This window comes from Myripristis murdjan, chromosome 24, assembly GCF_902150065.1.
Source record: "Myripristis murdjan chromosome 24, fMyrMur1.1, whole genome shotgun sequence".
Taxonomy (NCBI): domain Eukaryota; kingdom Metazoa; phylum Chordata; class Actinopteri; order Holocentriformes; family Holocentridae; genus Myripristis; species Myripristis murdjan.
Genome location: NC_044003.1, coordinates 17,136,384 through 17,158,752, shown reverse-complemented (window position 1 = coordinate 17,158,752; position 22,369 = coordinate 17,136,384). Strand labels below are relative to the sequence as shown.

At 39.6% G+C, this 22,369-nt stretch overlaps 1 protein-coding gene across 2 annotated transcripts in view; it reads left to right on the top strand.

Moving 5' to 3' along the window:
* The window catches only part of rngtt (RNA guanylyltransferase and 5'-phosphatase), a 92,487-nt gene that overhangs the window by 48,883 nt on the left and 21,235 nt on the right, over positions 1–22,369 (top strand). For both annotated transcript variants that reach the window (XM_030047080.1, XM_030047081.1), the window contains 2 exons: positions 653–817; positions 15,845–15,913. In XM_030047080.1, the coding sequence (XP_029902940.1) occupies positions 653–817; positions 15,845–15,913 (234 nt within the window). The remainder of the gene's footprint in view (positions 1–652; positions 818–15,844; positions 15,914–22,369) is intronic.

The window sequence follows — 22,369 nt, the reverse complement described above, 5'->3', positions numbered from 1 at the left end:
CACCAGGCGACTTTAATGAGCAACTGGAGGCAGCAGATTAAGCATTGTTGCACTTTAATTTTGCTATAGACACAGTGGACAGCCAGATGGACCTGGTGGCAACAGTGCTTGGCCTCAGTGGCCCTGTCTATTTGGAAGGCAATGACCGCTCAGGTCGCTGGTGCTCATCTATTTAGAAAAACAGAGTGTGAAAAGACTAGAATGGAAGGCAACTCAAGAACCTGTTGTCATAGAGACAAGGGAAAGCTGATTGCAGTGTACATACAGGGCACTTTTGGCATTGATATTGTAGCAGCCACCATGGCTGTATGGGAGCCCTGCTCAGCCACATGCCAGTGTTCGTCCTCCAGCCGATGTCTAGTCAGATCAACATTGTTGCCATGGCAGGGGATTGGCAGCTCATAATGGCTTCGCGTACTATCTGTACATTTTTTTTCCTCCACAAACAATGCACATTCGGTTGCTTATTTGATAGCTTGGGATTAATTGGAAACTTCAGCCTAAATGCTATTCTAGAGAGTGTTATTTGGATATTGTTTTCTTTATACATATAGTAAAGTGTCAATGTGTATAGCAAAGTATCTGCATGAGAGTCATCTTCACAAAAATGCACAGGATGATGGAGTTGTTTGTTGCTTTGTTTGTTTTGCAGGAACAGCCTGTTGGCCAGTGCGATTTCAATATCCGGCTGTTATGCATAGAAAAGGAGATAATTTCTCCCCGGATGGAAAAGATGAAGAATGGACAGATTGACAAAAGCAAGGAGCCCTTCAGTGTTCGAAACAAGCCCTTCTTTGACATTCATGCTTCACGAAAGGTAACACAAACAAATACATCTTTTTTTCCCGTTTCCAACCCTCTTTCTCCCTGTTCATCAGATGTGGCATAGTCAAAATCAGTTCCTGTTCTTCACACAGATACATAGATGGCCTAACAAAACAAACATCAAGCTGGCACACGATGCACCAGTATTCTTACTTACGTAGGCATGAAATTGTGAATGTGTTTCTTTGCCTCTACAAAATCTTAGTGTTGTTATCAGTGCCTGTTTACTTTTGCCTGTAAACGAAATTGCTGTTGCCTTAATGCTGAGGGGCTTTGTAGATGCATCTTAGCACCATTAGAGTGTGAGTAGTGTGATCAAAGCATTTATTTGACTACTACCAAGAAATCAGCCTTTAATCTAATAATCAGCGTTTTTGTTTGATTACTATCAAGAAATCCGCCCTTCATCTAACAATCAAAATTGGGACAATTGCTTGTAAAACCATCCATAAGAGATGAAAGTGAGTTAATTCTGTGTGAAAGGATATCCTTGGACAAAACAAAACGTGACACGAAGCACTTGAAGACTCTTAAAGTGTGAGCTGTCTAGTTTGGGAAATATACTGTTTCTATATATTTTGTTGGATAATGTACCTTTTGTGCATTTCTCTTTTGGATGTGCCACAGAATGTATAGCTTACATTATCATTACTAAGGCTATGAGCCTGTGCTCTTCTCAAGGCTGAGTACAAGAGAGCCTTGTCCTCTGAAAAGATGTTAAGCCTCCCACAAAGGCCTGCACTTCTGGCCTAATAACGGATCTGCTGGAAGTCAGTGCAAAATTAATTTGATCTTTTGCGCAGGCCAAGATCAGTGGGAAATCGTCGCCCTGCACATTCACAAATGATCAAAGTGTGTGGAGGGGCTGAATTTGCAGGCAGTCCTTGTGCTGTTGTCACATCTTTTTCTCAGCCAGGCCCAACATTGATATCTTGGTTTTCACTTCTTGTTTTTGTTCTCTGTGAAATGTTAAGTATGAATGACTGGGTTACCTCCAGTCTAACCCTGTGCTGTCCACCCCTTTAATGGCCTTTATGAAGGATCACCCACCGCCCTTTGGGGTCATGTTGATGAAGATATTCTAGAAATGAAGTCACTGGAACTATGTCTGGTTCCTCACTGCCTCATTGTTCTATGTAGTGGCCATCTGCTCCCCATACAGCCATTTCTCTGTTGTAAGGGACATTAAATGGGGGAACTGGAATCTGGCTCATTAATTCATAGCAGCGCAGCCCTCTGCTTTATGGCATGCTAGCCAGAAATTCCTTTTAAGGATATCTTAATCACAGGCTGGAGTTGTATGATGGCTTTTGTCTGTTGCGAGGCTGCTATTTTGTGACTGTACCACTTATGCATTCATGGCACCATTTCCCCTCCAATGTCTTCTCAATTTTTGTGCAGTTGTCTTACAATAGCCTCTTTGGAGTACAAAATTTGTAAATTGAAACATCTAGATGATGTATTTTTGGAATTTCCCTCTTTATGTTGAATGGGCTTGGCAGACAAGATGTATTCTGAGTGGAAGACTATTCTGAATTTAATGGCTTAAAGAACATAATTATGTCTGTCGTCTGCATAATGTAACTTCGTCAGTGATGCTGGCTCCATAGTTTATTGTATGTGTTTTGTTTAGTTCTGAATGGAAAAACTCTGCAATGCATGTGCACTGTAACTGATTGTCAGGACATCAGAAAGAACTGGAATGAGCTTCTATCCCAATGAAAGTTACTTATTTACATCTGCAGCAACGTATGCTATTTATTTTACATGTGTATAGCTACAAAATTACATACTTCATGTTTATGCTAATCTCTTCCCAAAGCAAGCAGTTGTATTTTCTTACCTTTTATCCAGCCATTGGATTCCTTTCATTCCACTATGATATGAAAATTAAGTTTCCAAGACTTCAAACTATCTTCACACCAGTATTCCATCACAAAGCAGCAGTATTGCTGTGTCTTGATGACTTCAGACCATGCGGAGTGAAACCATGTCCTCACCAGAGAACGGTCCCCAAGGAAATGTTTGCTTTACACAGCCAGTTATCAGTTCTGTGATTCATGTTTCAATCAAAAAATCAGATTGGGAAATGGAGGGATTTTGATTGTGACCATTGCAAAATAGTAGATTCAGATGTAATACCACAAAATGCAGAAAAGTTCAAGGGGGTTGAATACACCTGAAGAAGTTTTATCTACAACTGTTATTATGATGGATGCATTGGACCTTAGCATATGATTGGCTTTTAAAACAATGTGTCACAATTAGAGTTACCTTTAGCTGGTACATGTTGTTTGTTGGCTGGTACAAAATGCAGTTGTCCAACAAATAAGAATACTGAAGAGTAAGCAATTAGGAGTGCTGCACGTGGTCAAACATAAACATCGAGAGAATGATGGCAGTGAAAGAAAATGTGAAAAACAATCAGGTGCTCTTCCAGGTAGAGGGCAAATAATACACAACAATAAAATAATAATAATAATAATGATAATAATCCAAGGCTCTCTGATTATGGGAAGAAAAAGTTTTTAAAAAATTCAGCATGATAGAACAACGTGTTTTGACTACGGTGTCTTCATCAGGGTGTAAATTGCATTCAAATTACATTCAAGTTTGTTATTGCCCTTGCTTTTGAAAGAACTGCTCACCCGAAAATTTAAATGTGTGCAGTTGAACACAGGTGAAATTTCTATGCCCACTTAATGCACAATGAGATTCTGTTGCTAAAACAGGTCTGAGTTGGCATTTTCTACAACAAAGTTGGTTGGAGCGTTAAAAAATGACCACAAAAATACTTCATACAAATAGCTCATGCAGCACAGTCTAAGTGATCTGAAGACAAACCAATTGCACAGTCTGTCTAAAGTTTATTATTACTGTCAAATCAAATCAAATTTTTATTGGTCACAAACAAAATCATATACAGTACAACATACTCAATACAGTGAAATGCTTGGTGTGTCTGTCTCTGAAGTACAAGGTACAATCATGACAAAAGCAAGCCAGTGTGCCTTAGGATGCTTTCAGAAATGCTTGAACAAGCCAAAATAATGATGAACAAGGGAAACTGGTTGAGTTGAATTTTATATTCTAACCAGGTTGTCAAGATGAGACATTTTTACTCTTTGTTGAACATTTAAGTCTAGTCATATGCAACTCAAAGCCAGTAAACTCAGAAAGATTCTGCTCTCCATTCCTCAATTTCAGTACGAAATAGCTCTGTACTACTGAAATAGGCATCCAAAAAGATCAATGTTTCAAGATTTGTTTTGTTATTTTATTAGTTTTATGTAAAAAGTAAAATAAGTCATATTTACAGCTGTCAAACTCAGAACTGTAAGCATGTAAAGAGGGTATAAATGCAGCAAGACTCTTCCACCAAATTGCTGTGGTAGTGGAACACGTCAGTCATATGAAGTTGTAGAAAAAGTAATAGAAAATTTGCAATTGAAAATTTTGGTTTCCTTGGCAGTTGGTAATTTATTGGAAGTTATTATCAGTTTGCGATATTACTTGGGCTGAACAAGCCTACCTTAGGCTCCTTTTGAATATTTGACCAGGTAGGATTAACTTGCAAGGTAGCAGAGTGCCACCAGCTAGTTAGTATACTGGCCTGCCCAAAGAGCTTGAAAATTATTTTTGGCCAAGCTGACTGATATTCTAGCTCATTTCATTACAGAAGTTACAATCCTGGAAAGACAGATGCATTTGAACTATGTACTGGTGAAATGATACCACACAAGTTATACCTTTGCTGTAGTCTAAACATCATCTCAAACACTTAAAGAGTGAGACATAGAGGGGAAGTTGGGGAAATCCTGGATTTCTGCTTTAGATAATCTCTACCTTGCTTCTAGTGTCTGCTAAGCTTATTTCCTGTCACTCCATTCCTCAAGTGCCTCATTATTTTCACTGTATTCATAAAGCAAGCTGAGTAGCACATGTGGCTTGGTTCAGTTCTTTGGCTTCAAACAAGGGTGTCTCTTTATATATAAACTTAGAAATTTTTTAATATAGCCTCCATCCCATGGCCATCTGAACTTTTCATGTGCTATACTGCTGTAGCAGATGTACATCCTGTTGACAGCTCACTGTTGAAACATTTGCTGCCTTGGTTTCCATTGTCTTTGTATTTTTCTTGGACTTCATGCATATTTTATCCAATGTCATGGAGGTAATGGTGACTAAGTTTAAATGCCTGTGCTCACCTTTTTTGAGGCATATTAGTGAGCGCCGTATAGGAATTCACTGCATTAGTGAATTTGTGAGCAGATGTAACTGCATCTTCTGCCATGCACATGTTTTTTGTATTCAGGGGATCATTCAGAATTCACAGTCACATTGTGTGACAGTTTGAATGCTGTCAAGAGCTATGACAATGAGGGCTGAAATGTAGCAAGAGTTTCAGTGGGTTAAATGGGTGGATAGGATGGGCGTATGTCATCTGCCTTTGTTAGCTGCCATCAAACTGTATTCTTTCAGATGAATTTGTCTTGGGTCCAATTTTTTTGTTTGAATATGTTTCCTGAAATTATATCCTCAGTGTAGGGTAACATTTGTTTTGCTCAGTTTATTTTTCTCCAGAGTGGGCAACTCTTACATAGGAGTAAATATCAGTTTGGTGTATTCTTGAATAGGAAAAACTCAGAAAGGCATGCACTGTTTGCATAAGCCTAACATTTGTACAGCTTAATTAAATATGAGTCAAGCTGTTTTTCCAACTGTATTCAGATTTAATGAAGTCACAATTTGGTCACTTTTTTTAATATTAAAGAAAAGGAAACTACATAGCTCCAGTTTTGCCCTTTGTCAAAAAAAGAAAAAAAAATTAATATCCAGAGCTCATTTATCAAACACCTAAAGCAATTAGACATAAGTTGAATAAACATCTCTCTAATGAGATCAGTATCACCTTCAATCTGGACATCACTTCGAGTACCCGCCCCAACTTCTCCCAGTATTAGAAGTATTGCTCCCCACTAGTGAATTTTGTGAGATAGGTTTCATTTGAAACCAGTGGAAGAATGACAGCTTTCCTACCAGAGAGCCAATCTCATGTTGAAATACTTTTTTCTTTTTTTCTTTTTTTTAACCAAAGATGGAATTTGCACAGGGACCTCAAATGTCGTTATCTAGATACTTTTGAGAGATTGCAATCTTTTTCATGGAGCTCAGACTGATTGCCTAATCGCAGTGGTTGAGATAAAGGTTTAGTTTATGTACTGAATACAGAAGAGCTGGGAAAATTGGACTTCTTTGCAAACAGAATTGGTGAAATGAGATAGACTTCATGACCACTGAACTATACAGTTATTATCACTGATGTGCACCAAAGCATTTATTTTGTTTGGTGGGCTGTTGGGTGTGGGATGTAAATCAGAGGCATTTATCTCAATCTCACTAGAGCAACTTTGCTGCTGCTACTTCATCATAAGGAAATTAACTTAACTCAGCTAAGGTTTGATCTAGACTCTAATCTATGGATTTGATACATGAAAAATAATGAAAACTCGTGTCATTCAGGTTTAGGGTCTTGCTATTACTTTTCCAGGCATTCAAGCCGTCTGTCATCTTATCTTGGATAGCCACATGTATTTTCTGATAAAGAAAGGGTTTTCTGCCATCGTCTGTCCCAGGAGCCTTGCAGCTTATTGTTATCAGTTCTTATCTGAATGAAGTTGTCTTGGGTTTATCTCAAATGCATGTCTCGTTTTATTGTCGTCAGTTGCTGATGTTTGGCCCAGAATGCTGATCCTAGACACCGTGTTGAGTAACTACAGCCAAACCCTTAATAATAATTGTATTAACAGGAATGCACTTTATCTCTCAATAACTTCCCTTCTTCTCCAGTTGGCTCAGTCCTCATTATGGGGTCTTGATTTTATTGAAATGGCCTGCTCTCATTGTTCTCCTGTTCTACTGTTGAGCCCTGACAGACGTGTCAGAGAGCTGTTTTCACTGTCGGAGCAGGTTCATAGCACCAGGCTGAAAGAAAGTAAATCCCCCTTAACAGTGTGTCTCATTAGCTGAGCGCTGTCAGTCTACGGGTTCCTCACTGGCTTGCTGACCTCACATCCCTGTCAACCATCCGGTGTCCAGCTGCTGAAGGTGGAAAAACAAGATAGGTGTAATTTTTTTATCTCTTTTATCTAGGTTCTTAAGCAGAGTTAAAGTTGAGCTCTGACATCTGTCTATGATCTGACATTAAAGTAATTAATATCTAAGGTTAAAAAGAAAAGGTGGTATTCTTAATTTCCCATATGCCTTTTTCTTCTGTTTCATAATGCCACATTATATCCAACCCTTTTGCTTGCTGTGTAATCTATAGTTTGTAGAGTTTTCACAAAAGCAGTGTTTTTCCAAAGTGTTAACTCTCAAGGCTACCACATTCAAGGCATATGTTTATCTTTTGAAGCTTAGAAGTGTTGTCTGAGAACAAGCATACCAGTTAATAAATAGGGCAGTACTGAACGGCACCTTATACCTTGGCAGTGGAGGTTTCGTACAATACTGCCTCCGCATAAATGCTCCACAGCAAAGGCTTTCAACTTTCTTTCTTTCTTTATTTTTTTATAAAACCCACATTTGCATTTTTTCTGGTGACACAATATTGATTTTTCTGGCTAATGGGTAAACTGGTGAAGCAAAATCTGCTGTGTTTTTAGTCTACTGACCTACAATCCTACAGTATTTTATTAAGTCTAATTAACATTGCAAGGACGTGGGAATCCGTTGGCAGGCTAACATCACCGGTTAACGTCCCACAGCTCAAATATGTATCCTTCTCAGTTTATGAAATACACTGCCATAAAGCATTCCTCAGCCTGTGCAGCTGGCCTTGCTAATAAACCGATCCTCCATGGTTAGGTTCAGGAATAAGATGAACTTCATCACCTGCATCCTCTCCTGCTACACCCACTCACAGCAGGAAACATGTTGACTGTTGTATAAGGGCTTATGTTGCTTGGAAGAACACACTACATAGACCCGATGACTAACATTTGTTTACCTCAGTTGCTTTGAGATTTTTTTTTTCTTTTTCTTCAAAGCCTCCAAGACGTTATGCAATATCTGATGATGCACGGCATATCTGTACAGTAAAGGCCCTATTCACTGGAGAGAGCTGCTGTATGTGTAGCAATATGGAGTGTACTGGCTCATTTTATTTTTTCTTATGTTCACCCGCTTTCTCTATGCCTTCAAGGCTCAAAGACTTGTACTGATAGAAAGCATCTTGCATTCTCTGTGTGATGTCAGCAGGTGTCAATCTTCAGATGCTCTGTGGGCTTCTGAGCTTATCCAATGTTTCACCACCTAGTCTGTCTTTGCTCTGCTGTCTGAGCGCACCATAGGAGCCACACTGATGTTACAACCACCTTGCCCTCCATTCGCTCCCAATGCTGGACCCTTGCCAGATAACCCTCCACAGCTTTAACAGCACAGATCCGCTTCATATTGCGGGCAGGGGGCTACAATTCTTCATTCTGGATATTGATGAAAATTTCAAGTGTCAAGAATGTCAAAAAATAGAAAAGAATAAATACATACATAAATAAAAGCATCTGAAAATGTTACCAAGGATGATTGCATCAGGTGCCAAAATTGGTGTATCACAATTCTCTTTGATAGGGCCTTGACAACAGATCAACACTTTTTGCTCCACAGTGGACATTCTTTGCCAAAGCTTTCAACAGCAACAGCAAAAAAGGTTTTAGACTTTTTAAGGCATTGTTATGAACATGAGCTACAGGGGAGTAGTGCTGAAACAATTATTCCATTAATCAGTTAGTCATTCACCAGAAAATGGATAATAATTTTGGTAATAAATTACCTGTTTTTGTAAATTTATAAAGTAAATAACCAAACAATTGCTAGTCACAGCTTCACAAAGGCTAGGTTTTTTTTTTGCTTTTTTCTTTTCTCCATTTCATGTATTATAAAATTGGGCTTCTTTTTTTTTCCTGCTGCTCTGACCAAGGAAGCAATTTTAAAATATCACTTGGCTCCTGTAACTGTCTGTGGTGGGCATTTGTCATTACTTTTTAGCATTTATAGACAAAGATTAGTCAAAGATTTATCAAAAAAAAGATGGATTACTTGACAATGAAAATATTTGTTGTTGCTCCTGTGCAATGAGTCATGCTGTGTATGCTAATTGGTTGGTTGGTTTGTTTGTTTCTTCATTCTCAAGTAGTTGTTGTTGTTTTTTTTTTTTTTAACATTGTGTAGTAATTAGAATTAGGGTACGTGCTCTTGAGGTACATAAAGAAAATGTGTATGCACTTTGTGCCTGTACACCAGGCAGTACAGTGAAGTCACACAATCATAATCCATCTTAAATTGCTGTGCAGTGATCCAACAAGTATGAGTAGGCCCATGTGTATCTCTGCCATTTCCCCTGCACATGAAAATATGAAGATGTAATGTCATTTACAGTTGTCACTGAAACAACCTTCAGTCCCACTATGACATCCACCTCTCAAGACTTTGTACCTTGTTTGTCTCACGGCCAGCTAGTAGTTTAGTGGTCCTGCCTGCATGCTCTGATGTGGGCCTTTCATTAAATAGGGAACTGCACACTGGCTTCTGAGGGCCATTCGCATTAGGCTTGAAAGGAGCCTCTGGCAACAGCCCTGTGGTCTGACTGGAATATCAATCCATCCTCTCCGCCTTTGATTAAGCCCCCGCACCTAAAGCTTTTGAGAGCCATGAGGATGAGCAGGCAGCAGGGAAATAAGGCAGCTTCAGAGAGGGAAAGTGCATAATTTCAGTCCAGGTGTGCTGAGGCAAACTGGTGATATGGAAATATAATGAGCTGAGCCATGCTGTGTCATTGTGAGCACTTTGTGCTTCACTGCCTTACACACATTGCCAGTGCATAAAATACAGAAAAAGTCCAAGAACTTCAAATGCGTGTTAATATCCGGTATATCCTTAATTCATGAAACTTTACAAATTTCACTAATCGGCATGCGTATGGTGTGATGTCATTAATCGGCACAAAATAGGCACTTTTTTGTAAGCAGAGCATCTTTCTCTGTCATTTTGGTCAGTACAAATCAGCCGACTATGAATCATTGCTTTGAATCTTGAGCTACTTTCATATAAGACTTTCGGAGGGGAATATGATCTTATTTCAAGCTTGGCATACTGGCAATATATAATATATATATGATCAATGGTATTATCCCAATATTAATTACACCCACCCCTCACTCCCAAAATAAATTAATAGAAATTGACAGAAACCATTTAGCATTACTAAATTTTGGATCTTGCCCAAATAGTGCACTTTTTCTTATTACTGTGCAGTACGCATTTCTCAGGCTATTAATCAGTATGTACCAGCCACTGAGATTTATTTCAAATATGGAATCACATCACAGAAACATGGCATCAGCTGCTGTTGATGATGACTATTATAAAGCACTTTTAGAACCTCTTTGATGCTCTCTTGATGTGGCCAGTTTCTAAGTTGTACCCATTCTTTGTAGCTACAATCTAGTTATCTACTGTCACACAAAAAAACAGGCATTGCAAATCAAGATCTTTTTTCTTGTTTTTCCCCAGCGTGGGAGCTTAGGTGCAGCAAGGCATAGAATAAAAGACAAAAGACCAAAAAAGTTTGGTCTAAAGGATGTTGATTGATTGGATAATAATATGTGGAGGGAATTGTCTGTTTTATTCCCATTAAAAACATCAACCTCTCTGTAATCTGGTGGCCCCTCTTGCAAATAGTGTTTATCTTTCTGGGGTTTTTTTTGCCCCATCTACACAGCCCTTGCCCTATACTTTCAGTGGGGTCAGGGTTAATGGTAGTGGACCTTGTTTCTGGGGCTAATCTTGCATACCGCTGGGCCTATCAGCCTAATATTTTTTGTTCACAGCTGTGACTGTATGATCAAGGACCTTTCGAGGTTGTAGTGATTTAAATCCCTTGAAAATCCTGTGTTCATACTGCAGTTGAGAGCTAGCTCCTCAGTTGTTTCTCCACCTAAGTCCAAACACTGGAGAAGGGATGATATGAAGGCAGTGCCTCTGCATTTTCCTTTCTCTCTGTAGGCGAACAAAGGGATGGTGTGTTGCTAAGTCCGAGCACCAGAGAAGGAGAGGTGCGTACAGTGGAGGTCTGCACTCTAGTGAGTGCACTTTTGTTGTTATGTTTCTGATCCATTATTCATTAGGGGGAGGGAATGACAAAAATAGAATCAGTGATGACAAGTAGTTTTGAGACTTGATTTGTAAATGAAACCTCAGCCATTGCCCCATGGACGACAGACTACATGGAGCATGAGGGTGGGAAACATACTTGATGTCATTTTGATGTTACTCAACTATTGCCGAGCCAGGTATGATTCATTATTGTGTCATTATGTGAAATGAGCCTAAATGTGAAACAGTGGAGAGGAAAATAGCCTGACTTCCATCACTCTGACACTCAGTCTCCTGAGGGGAGAGGCACTGCTCACTGTGTTAGCTGTTGGTTTGTCTCCCCGAGTGCATCCGTTCTCTTGTCTCTGCCCCTAAGTCTCCAGTGAAAGCTTGATCTCTTAATGGGGCTGTGTTGTTTGCCTCCGCCTCCACAAGCTTACTGTACCAGGCACAGCTTTGTGTTTCCTTCCCCAAAGAGGTTTACCATGAAAGCAGGGTCGTGGCCCCCTATCTACAGCATCGCTTCAAGGAACTTCCTTACTGGAGGAGGATGTGTGAGTGGAAGTCTTCTTTCTGCTCATCTCTCCATCCAAGGTTCACCGTGCATACTGAAAGTGGTGGGTGGGTGTGTTAAGATGGCGAGAGAACTGAAATGGAACTCCCAGATCTTGCCGCCTACATGCCATTCCCTCATAAAGGCACCAGCTCTTTCTAGTCTGGCTATCTGCCTTCTCCATGTCAGCATGATTGTCGAGCTTTGTGTGATCTTCTGTGACTCATTCATCATTTCTTGAGAGCACTGATGTTGCTTTGCTGTCTTGACAGATACAGCATCGGCCTAACAGACTCTGTTGCTTTAGTCAAATGTATGCAGCGTTCCTCTAAGGGCTGCGCACCTCACTTTTTTTCCCCAGAAAATTTCCCGTGAAACCTAGCAATTTTCAGCATTAAGGTTTTGGATGGAAATAGGGCTTCCTCCGATGGCATAAATAAAACCACAAACAAGTTGTATTTGCATCGATGCCTGTGCTCTGTGGGCGGGAAGCCCACTATTTACCCAGCTGTGCCTGTTTGCATTTCAATTAGATTATATGCTTTAACCTTACTCTTCCATTTATACAACATTGATAACAGTCATAGCTTTCTGTTTCTGTTTTATAGTCAGCACATAAATATTAGTTAATATTAAGCTCAGGTTATATTCATATATAGATAATGGATGGCTGGCTAGAAAGATGGATATTTTTTATAACAGTAGGTTACCAATCTATACACATTTTAGGACAGTACAGTACAGAACAAGATCTGTTTCTATGATGTAGAAACTGGGATTTAATTGGTTGTACAGTAACATGTAGACTCGGTGTTGTAGCTTTGCATTAAACTGCACAATTCAGGTTATGAATTAAATTGGTAAAACACCTTAATACAAGCTCAAATTGATTTTAAAAGGAGCTAATGTTGAACAGATTAACCTTAGCCTTCTAACCCTTTCCAAATGTAACCATATTTTCCAACCAAAACATAAAGAGAACTGTGAAGTAAAAAGGATGCGGGAGGGCGGGGTGGGGTGATTAATGTATTTACCGCAGTGTAAGGACAAGCATTGGGTATTATAATTTACTTTTTCTGTTCTTTATTTTTGTCATGCAGGAGCTGTGTTGTTTATTAATAGTAATGGCGCTGTATGATATCTTTACTGTTTTGAAAATTTGAATAAATGTCCTGCTTTACGGTTGATGTTATTGGCTTTGACATACAGCAGCCCTGACTTCAGAAACAGATTTTTTTCTTCTATTTGTAAAACGTTCCGGATGTGTCATGATAGATGGTCATGGCCATTCAGCAGCATTATTACGCAGGCCTATTGTGCTGTAGCTGGACCAAACGCATGGATCAGGGTGTTAACAGTAACACGATTGTCTCTGGCGCTTCTGAACCCAGTGTTGCTGTAGAGGACCTGCTTTGCCAGTCTCGCATCGTGAGCTTTCTCCTCTGTGATTGAGGCCTTCATTTTGTTTTTCTCTGTGAGGCTCCGGGACAGATGATGATGATCTGTCATCTCCTGCATACCGAATGTGTCTCGGCTTATCGAGGCTCTGATGTTTGACAGCCTCTTTATCTACTGAAGATTGTCCATCTTGTAGTCAGAGCCACTTACAGGATGCCCACACCGCAAAGTGAAATGTCAGATTTGGACATTCACTAGGGAGAGATGGTTCAGACACGTTGATTGGGATTTTTGGTTTGATTTCATTTATTATGTTTTATTTTTTTCCATCATTCAGACAGGCTGCCACAAGTAGAATATTATTGCTCCGTTTTCATAATACCTCTCTGCATTGCTTAAGTGCATTGCTTTCTGCTTTAGCTTGTCTTGATGGGTTGGATATGATACCTGATCTTCACTATAGTGCACTAATGCATTAGCTTTCTGCTTTATTGACCCAGCCCATTTCCTGCCTCCTAACCTATATTTACCCCCCTAGCAAAGATCAGCTTGCAGGTCATCAAGTGAAATATTTCTAAGACGTTGCCCCTAACAGATTGTGCAAGTTATTTGCTGAGTTTCATTTTCTTGGATAGATTGCTGTATAATATGCAAATCCCATATTTAGCAATGAGTCATCTTCCTGTGTTCTAGCAGGGACTCAAGGTATGACATATAAAAATATTCACTGCATGCCTTGTTTGAATTTGTTATCAGACGACGTGCATTTGCCCCATTTCAGATTTTTTTTTCTTCAATATTGCAGAAGATTCTCTCATATTTGGATATTGATGAATCATATGCGGCTGTCGGATCCTTTGTTTTCAATACCACAATATAATAAATAGATTGCCAAAGGCAGTTAGCAGCAGGTAGTCAAGAGTTTATGGTTTAAAAAGAAGATTAGAACACTAGATACCTCAAAATCCCTCTGTGATTCATCAGCATGAGTCTGTAGTATGTTGTTCAGACCACAAGCATAAGGAACACAGTGGGATTTATGCACGAGTCACAGCTGTTGAGACCAGAGGTGTGTTTTTGCACAGCCCATATCTAATTTTTACCACATTACATGATGGAGAAATACCTTGTGAATTAGGCTCTGCTTGCATTGTGCTCCAACTGGCATGGCAACAACATCCCAGCCTTATTGCTTTTTTAATGTTATTCTTGCAGAAATAATGCTGATAGCTCAACTGTACTTTTCTTCTTTAAGGAAAAACATTAGATCATCCTGCTTCTGCACTTTTTTCTCACACTGCTTCATCAAAACAGCCACTTATAAGCACTTTGTTTACAATTTTTGTGTCTTGACTTGTGATGAGATGATCACAAGTAAAATTCTATAACCTTTCTTAATCAAGGTTATAGGACCTATACATCTTTCTCTCTCCTGTCTCTCCCTCTTGAAATAGTAATGTAAATACATGAACTATAAATGAAAGAATGAATGAATAAATAAATAAATAAATAAATAAATATCTGCCCTTTCAGTTCAGTAACAGAAACACTGTACAATGACTGCTGCATTTAACATTTCATCAATGCTCATAAACTAATCAACAACAGTAAAAACAATCATCAAACATACACATGATTGTGTGGTGCCCTGATGCATAATGATCATCTATGGTATATTTTCACCGTGTATTTTTATACTTATGGTCAGTTACTGGCTTAAGAGCAATGTGACAGTTTGTGGAGTCCCTTTCACCCCTACCTATGTTCTGCGCACATTTGACCACATAGGAAGAAAGCTGATTTCCTGTTTGTTGTTTTGTTGCCTTACTACAGAGGCTATTGATCTTTGTCCTTTTACATGACAAGGCCATAGAAAATAGTTTCTTCAAATATCCAATATTCACTTTTAAAACACTGTTTTCAAGTCTGTACTTTTCACAGCTGAAGACTTTGAGTATAGCTGAAATGTCCTTGTTGTTGATGCATATATGGCAGCGATGTCATTGGATGTCTGTTCTTTTGTCTGCAAGTATCACTGCAGAGTGTGTGTCTGGCTAACTTTGGATGACATTTTCCCATTGTCTACTCTCTATAAGCACACGAAAGCCTCAGATTGTTGATTGTTTGTACGACATACAAATACAACTCCGCTGGCTGTGCTTTGTCACTGTAAAATATATATATATATATATATATATATATATATATATATATATATATATATATTTTTTTTTTTTTTTTTTTTTTTTTTTTTTTTTTTTTTAAACCACAATGTTTTCTCAGTTTCAATATTTTACAGTTCTGCAACTCTGCAGTGACACTTCTCTCAGAATGAATCCCTAGCATGTCTGCTTGCTGTGGTCTGAGACCATAATGCTGCCACTGGTGATGTGCTCCATGTTGTAGAAAATGTGCCTCAACTGTACAGCAGCTCTGTCATGTCCCCTGAGCATCCTTATCCAATATGGTGCTGCATGTTCCTTTTCCCTACAACAGCTTTTGTGCTGCCAGTGTTAATGGATGCAATGAAATCATTTTTTTCCCAGTCATCAGGTATTTGATGTTATTCTAGTCTTTAACCTGGTCTGTCAAGTCACAAGTATTGATGTTTCAGCCATGCATTATCAATCAAAGAGATGAGTTTCTGTGTTAGGCAGATGAAATGCATGAAAACAAGGTATCAGACTTCTGCTTTCAACTCTGCCGGATTCGATAGGCGTCAGCCTTCCTGCTGTGTTGAAATTCAATACTTGCCCTGCTTTTAGAGTGTGAGGTATTGTGTGTGCTCTCTTTAGCTGTAGCTGACTTTATAAATCAATGTCATTTCTTTTGTTCTCATCTGAAGCTTGCTGTTTCACATTTTGTCATTTATTTGCTTTTGTTAGCTAAAACTATGTCCCCTTTTTGTTTTTTCAGTTACTGGAAGGCAGCTTCACATCCCAAGTCAGCCATGAAGTCGATGGGCTTATCTTCCAGCCGTGCGGGGTAAGCTTCCATCTATGAGAACCTGTTATTTTTCGAAACCATACCCCTTTCCCTAACGGTTGATTGTCAGGCATAGGTTTTTCCTCGACTGGCCTCCTCTGTAAGAACCCAGCTTGTCACTACCATTTGCGATTTGTCACGCTTCATGTAAGCGTCGCCTCTGCTCCTACTCTAGTCTCCTGATGCTGTGAAGGAGAGGACACCACATGAATTTGTGCAGACACAGGTCAGATCTGTCCACAAGACACAGCACAGTAAAGCAGAGATGGCAGACAGCGATGGCAGAGATGGTGAAAAAAGGGAATTAGCCTTCTCTGTTAGAATACTGATGTGCTTGGCATTAGAACGGCACAGCCCAACAGGGATAGAGCCGTGCAATATGGCAATTATATATCATGGGATGAGAGAAATATGACTGTCAAGAGATTTTCCTGTCTTTCTGTTGCTGTTGTGACTAGAGCCGCTTCATGGCAGTATTTTACGTCAATGAGTCAGAGCTCCTAGTTGCCTTGAATAACCAATTACTACATATGGGCTTGAATAATAAGGAGCATGACACAGAATGAAACTCTCCACAACTCGGTCATTTGGCTGGGGTTTGGATATAAGAAATCTGACACTGAGCAGTAGGGCTGTGTATTGACAAGAGTCTGGCTATGAGATAGGTATCACAACACAAGGGTTACGATTCAGTATATTGTGATATATTGCAATACTGTAAGCAAGGCAATATATTGTAAATTTTTTAAAATCTAGTTTTAGGAAAATTGAGTGTGCTTCATCTGTATTCTCTCATTATAACTGTGACAGGGACGGGGTTAGGGTGGGCATAAAACTGTCGATTGAAGTTATTTGAGAAAATGCATTAGCCTATTTCTGATGTATCTCACTATTTCAGTTCAAAGTAATTCTTCATTTTATTTTAATGTTTTTACTCAAACTATTTGAACCTGCTCATCTTCTGTTCTCTTTCCCACAAACACACACACAAACACCTCTTTCTGTCCCCCTCTTTCCCTGTGTGTCTGCTATGTTGACTTTCTTCATCATCAGTGTGTTTTAAAAACTCACCAAAAAACACAACTCATGTCTTGGATTTTTTTCACTCATGACTCTTTTTTCACAATGGTAGATGAGCCACGTGTGGGGGCACTTTGTTGTTAATGACGTATCAAAGGACCCGAATGACAGTTCCTTTGTCCAATAATCTGTACTCGTGAGGCATTTAAGGTACCAGATAGCTGCAGAACTTTGATAACCAACACTGCTATTAATATTAAGACTGTGTGCGTCTGTGTCTCAGCTAACAAAAGTGCTGGTTACATGGTGACCGTGACCATGGAGGGGGATGGGGTTGATGTGAAACTCTGGTGCCAGAAATAAATTAGTTTACAGTAAATGAAAACCCTGAATGGGCCGAATTATACTCGGGCAGCTGTTAATATACCTTGGCGTGGCTTCAATTCAAGTATAACGTGGGGAAATGCTGAAATTATCTATATCGTGATCAAAGATTTTCTGTGACATTAATGCTATTCTCTCGTTGTCTCCCTTGTTGCACTCAAAGGCTCCATAATCCACTCTAACTGTGATATGGAGAATATCCTATTACATAAAATTATTGCAGGCATAGGATGCGTAGCTATCTACAGAAGATATGAGCTCTCTCCTTTAGGAATATTAAAGCCATTTTTAAGCATGGGTTACAACCAGAGAGCTGTCTGACTAATACTGGTTTTGCAAAATGTGGCAGCGTTTTGTGTCGTGTTATGCATGTTTTTCTTGTTGAGCACCTGTATCTAAATCTGTACCTGAATTCTGTAGTTTACTCCAGTGGGTGAGATGGCTCCCTGAGTAAATTTGTTTACTTGCTTTAGGACTTTTAAAATTACAGCTCCGCATATTTACTCGTGTCTGAAGTGGATTGCTTTGCAGCGCTGCAGCTGAAGAGTGCATTCAACTCTTATCTTCTTTAATAACATAAACCACCAAGCAGTTCTAATTAATTTAGCATCATCCATCTAGTCAGAATCGTGCCTTCATAATTATAGCCATGTTTCAGGTTGAAGTTGCAGTTGTAACACGTGTCACTGAGGCTGGTAAGTCAACAAACAAACTGCAAGCTAGATTTGAGAATTAGATAATAGTCATTAGCTTAGACTCTTTTGGTCATACTTTGACCTTACTGCTTATGGAAAACGTCTCAGGCTTCCACCAATCCACAGTGTTCACTCAGTGTATTCACATCAATAGTAATTGTTATTTCTAAGTTTGAACAAACAAGGAAACATTAGAAATGTGATTTCAGCACTATAATGTTTAAGTGTAATACTATCATATGACTACCATGATTATGGCTATCTACAAAATGTTTTAGCAATAGGTTATTGATACTTTTTGCGTATTGTAACATTTACATCCAATAGATTGGATGTTGCACACATTACCAGGCATCTCAGTTGTTTCAGAACAGAAGACAACTACCTGTGGTACAGATTTGCTTTTCAACCACCTAAGTACATTTTCTGTCTATACTGTATGTGCCTCTCTCTCTGCCAAGCTTTATTTTTTTCCTCTGTGATTTGTGAAGTAATTATCATGGAGTGTATAACTGTGGCTATGGCTGTCAGGTAGCAACAGGCCCCAGGAGAGCTTGCAATGAAATTAGGCGGAGGCAGCTTTACACAGCTGTACTTTCACTCCCCAACCTGGGAAAAGTGGATCTGCCTCTCTGAGCACACATCTCTCAGTGGATGGTTAATTGATGAGTCATTTTGTTGATCAGTATCACAACATTAATTTCTTCATGCTAGAAGCAGTGGTCAGCACTTGTCATTATATGATCTTATATTTTTTCTCCATCTCAAGGCTTTTCTTTGGATTGGACATTGGTTGTTTGTGAAGTGTTTAGCTCTACACTGTACTTTGAGTTTTTATAAAGTAGAAAGGAGGGAAACTGTTCAGATCTTTTTTTCCAAACATGAAATAAAAATGTTGGGAAAATAGGCCTGTATGTTTGGGACAAAAAATTGATTTTATACACAAATGTGAGCTATGGGTCAAACTTTAGCCACACATAATGCCCCATTAGTATTCTGGAATGAAGAGGTGCCATAGACATGAAATCAGGAATATTTTTTGATGGACTATATTGAATTTGCACAAGCTTAACCAGAGAAAGCATCTGAATTGAAAACATGTAAATACACTGGCTGCTATTGATACAGCAAAGGGTCAGGTTGTCCTCTGTGACTTGAGTCAGTTTGATAGATCAAATGTCTCATGCATAATTAGGCTAGAGAAAAGGGGGTGAGTACACTGTGGCCTTTGAATGCTAGGCTGTGTATCTGGAGGACTGAGCACCTGTCAATCTGCCTGACGAAATTGCAGAAACCTCACCCGCATCACAGTCATGGATTAGCAAACATTGTCCAGTTTGTCAAGTCCACTTATCATTTTGAAATCACTGCATTTCATCAGTATGTTCGGGTGACAAGATTACAACAGACCAAATGTGGGACAAAGAGCATGCTTGTGGGGGACAATTTGGGACACGCTTCCAATGCAGAGAGGGAGTCCAAAATTTTGAAAAAAGTAATCATGCTGCTGGACCACATGAAATTTAGTTTTTTGCAATCTCAGAGCGTGTAAAAATACTGCACAGTGTGGTAAACGCTTGTTATTTCAGCTACTCTTACCTTCTCTGTCTGGCAGTCATCTTTGGGTTTCAGTAGGAGTGCATCCACAGACCAGAACATCTCTTTGTGAGCCACACGTTTCTTGTGTGGCTCACATTTACTGTGTTGCTTCACGTCACATCCTGCCCATGTGAAATTGAAAAATAACTGGCAAATTTTGCAAGAAATTCTCTGAGAACCGCCTTGCACTTTCCTCACCCAGTTCTAAGCATTTTCCCAGTCTTTGTTGCAGCTACATTTCCTTTTCTTTGTGGTAGCTTCCATTACATTCAATCTAAATCTGCGTGGCTTGTGACTTTGTGGTGACTCTTAGTTTTCCCCGTTGGGCATAGCGTAGGCAGCAAAGGCGGTGACAGATTAACCTCCACTTGAACTACGTGTGCCCGCCCCCCTCCCCCTCACCCCCCGTGATGACTGCCTTGTCTGCTTTCTTCACATCTTTTGGAAAAAAGCCAGATTTTAGAAAAGTGTCTGTCTTGCAGTGGTTTGACTTTTGAAAACGAGAGTCAGTCCAAATCTACTCTGCATCCCACATTTCAGTATGTGAGATGAAGGACAAGGGATACAAACTTGGTCAGTATGTATGTGTAGTATGATAATGTTCTGTCAAAGAGAAAACAGATTGTTTTTTGCAGCTTCTTTTTTCCAACCTTTTGAATTTAATGGAAGTCCCAGCACAGCAAGCAGCTCTGTTTCCCAAATTTCAGCGAGTTTAAAGTGTTAGTATTCAAGAGAATGTGTCCCTTCTAAGGTTCTTCCGTTTGTGCTGTAGAGATAAAAGCCATCTCTTGCAGCTGTAAGGACCATTCATCATGTAGGATTTTCCAGTATCGTGTAGGTGGTGGACTGAGGTGATGCTTGTCAATGAAAAGCACTTTATGTGATTAGTTGTCATAGTTATGTTATAAATGCACGTGCTCTACATACTTAAACACAGCTGAAAGAGCAATTTTAATCTAGCATGTAACATATAGCATTTTAGCACCAATAAATTATTTCCACATTAATTTTCAGATATTAGTAAATGAGACCATGGCTGGGAAGATGCTTATCTGCATTGTAAGTGCCACTGGGCACATTCGTTAGGTAGCAAGTGTGTTGGATTGCTCTACCACAGAAAAACAGGAACAGTTTTCACTTTGCAAGTAGTATGCTGTTTTATTCCACTTCCACTCTTATAACTGCATAGCCTCAACTTCCCATTACTTCACCTAATTATCAAGAGCAATTTTGAACCCTTATCATTATTCTTGACCTACAGATAAATATGTGTAACAGCATGGGTGACAGGGACAAGTAGTAATATTCTGTTTGCAACAGAAAGCAACTTCAGACGAATGAAAAATTAATGGGGAAAACCAACTTAAAGTGTCTTGGTAAGGTGTTGGGCCACCACAAGCAACCAGAGCAGCTTCAGTGCTCCTTGTCATAGATTCCACAAGTCTCTGAAATTATACTGGAGCAATGGAGCAACAGTTGGCCCAACACCTCAATAAGACACTTAATGTTGTTTTTTTCCTTTTTAATTTGTGAGCCATCTGTAAATGTAAATGTGGCCTTCATTTTGAGAAACATGACATGCTACACATGGCCCCTTTAAAATACATCTAAAAAAAAATAAACCTTCCTTTCTAGTTTGTAGGTCTAGTCTTTGGCTTGATATGTATAGCCTGTGGCCCAGGATGGCCTCCTGTTGTCACCAGCAGCTCATATCAGTGTCAGCAGTAACGACATCAGTAGTCTCCTCTCCTCCATGGAGAAGGACAGAGGCATAACCCTACCCATACCTCCCCCTCCCCCCAACCAACACACACACACACACACACACACACACACACATACACACTCCGTCACAATCAGTTTCACAAGGGCTTGGCTGACCACAGTCTCTCAGTGGAGCAGCGGCATGACACCACTACCTGCATAACTCAGCGACACCTGGTGCATGCTGGGAATGGTGGAGTTTAAGTATTTTTAGACCGTCCCTGTCTGTCTTGACTTGGAACTAAATCGTGACAATATGGCTATGAAATTACAGGTTCCAGGAAAGCTCCTCACAGGGTTCTGGTTGCTGCATAACCAAAATAAACAACCACTCCCCCCTCCCTACCCCTTTTTGCATTCACTGGTTGCCTGTTGCAATTTTGACAGGTGATCTAAGCTGCAGCACACAAGAGTTAGCTGTTTTCAGCTTGGTCGGTTCTCAGCGACCAAAAACAAAAAAATTCTGGCCACGACACAGCGCTTCCCAGGCCCTTGAGCATCAGCAGGCATGATCTTATGTTGAAATGCACAGAATTGAAAGCATGTGTCTCTTAATGCCCCATAACTTACCTGAATTGGAAAGCACCGTGTACATAAAGGTTTGGTGAATAAATAAATTTTTGAAGTGCACCTAACTATTTCCTTTCTTTCTCCACCTTATCTTGGTTCAGGGGATTATTGATTTAGACAAGCAAGTAAGAGCATATCGATTAAATTCACCGTGGTGTGTCAGCCATTTCAAATATGCCAATATTTGTGAAAATGCTGAGCTGTGGGAGGTACATGTTGAGGGTTATGTGTGAGCTCTTAATGCCACCTGCTACAGAGGACAGGTTTGACATTCTGCTCCATGTGGAAGCACATTCTCCTTTAGGGACACCGTATTTATGACTGCCTTTTTTCATTCACTGCCTAGACTGATTGAGAAACAGTATTTTGCTGTTTATTTGTATGCAAATGCACGGTGAAATGACAATATAGAGAAATCGTGAAT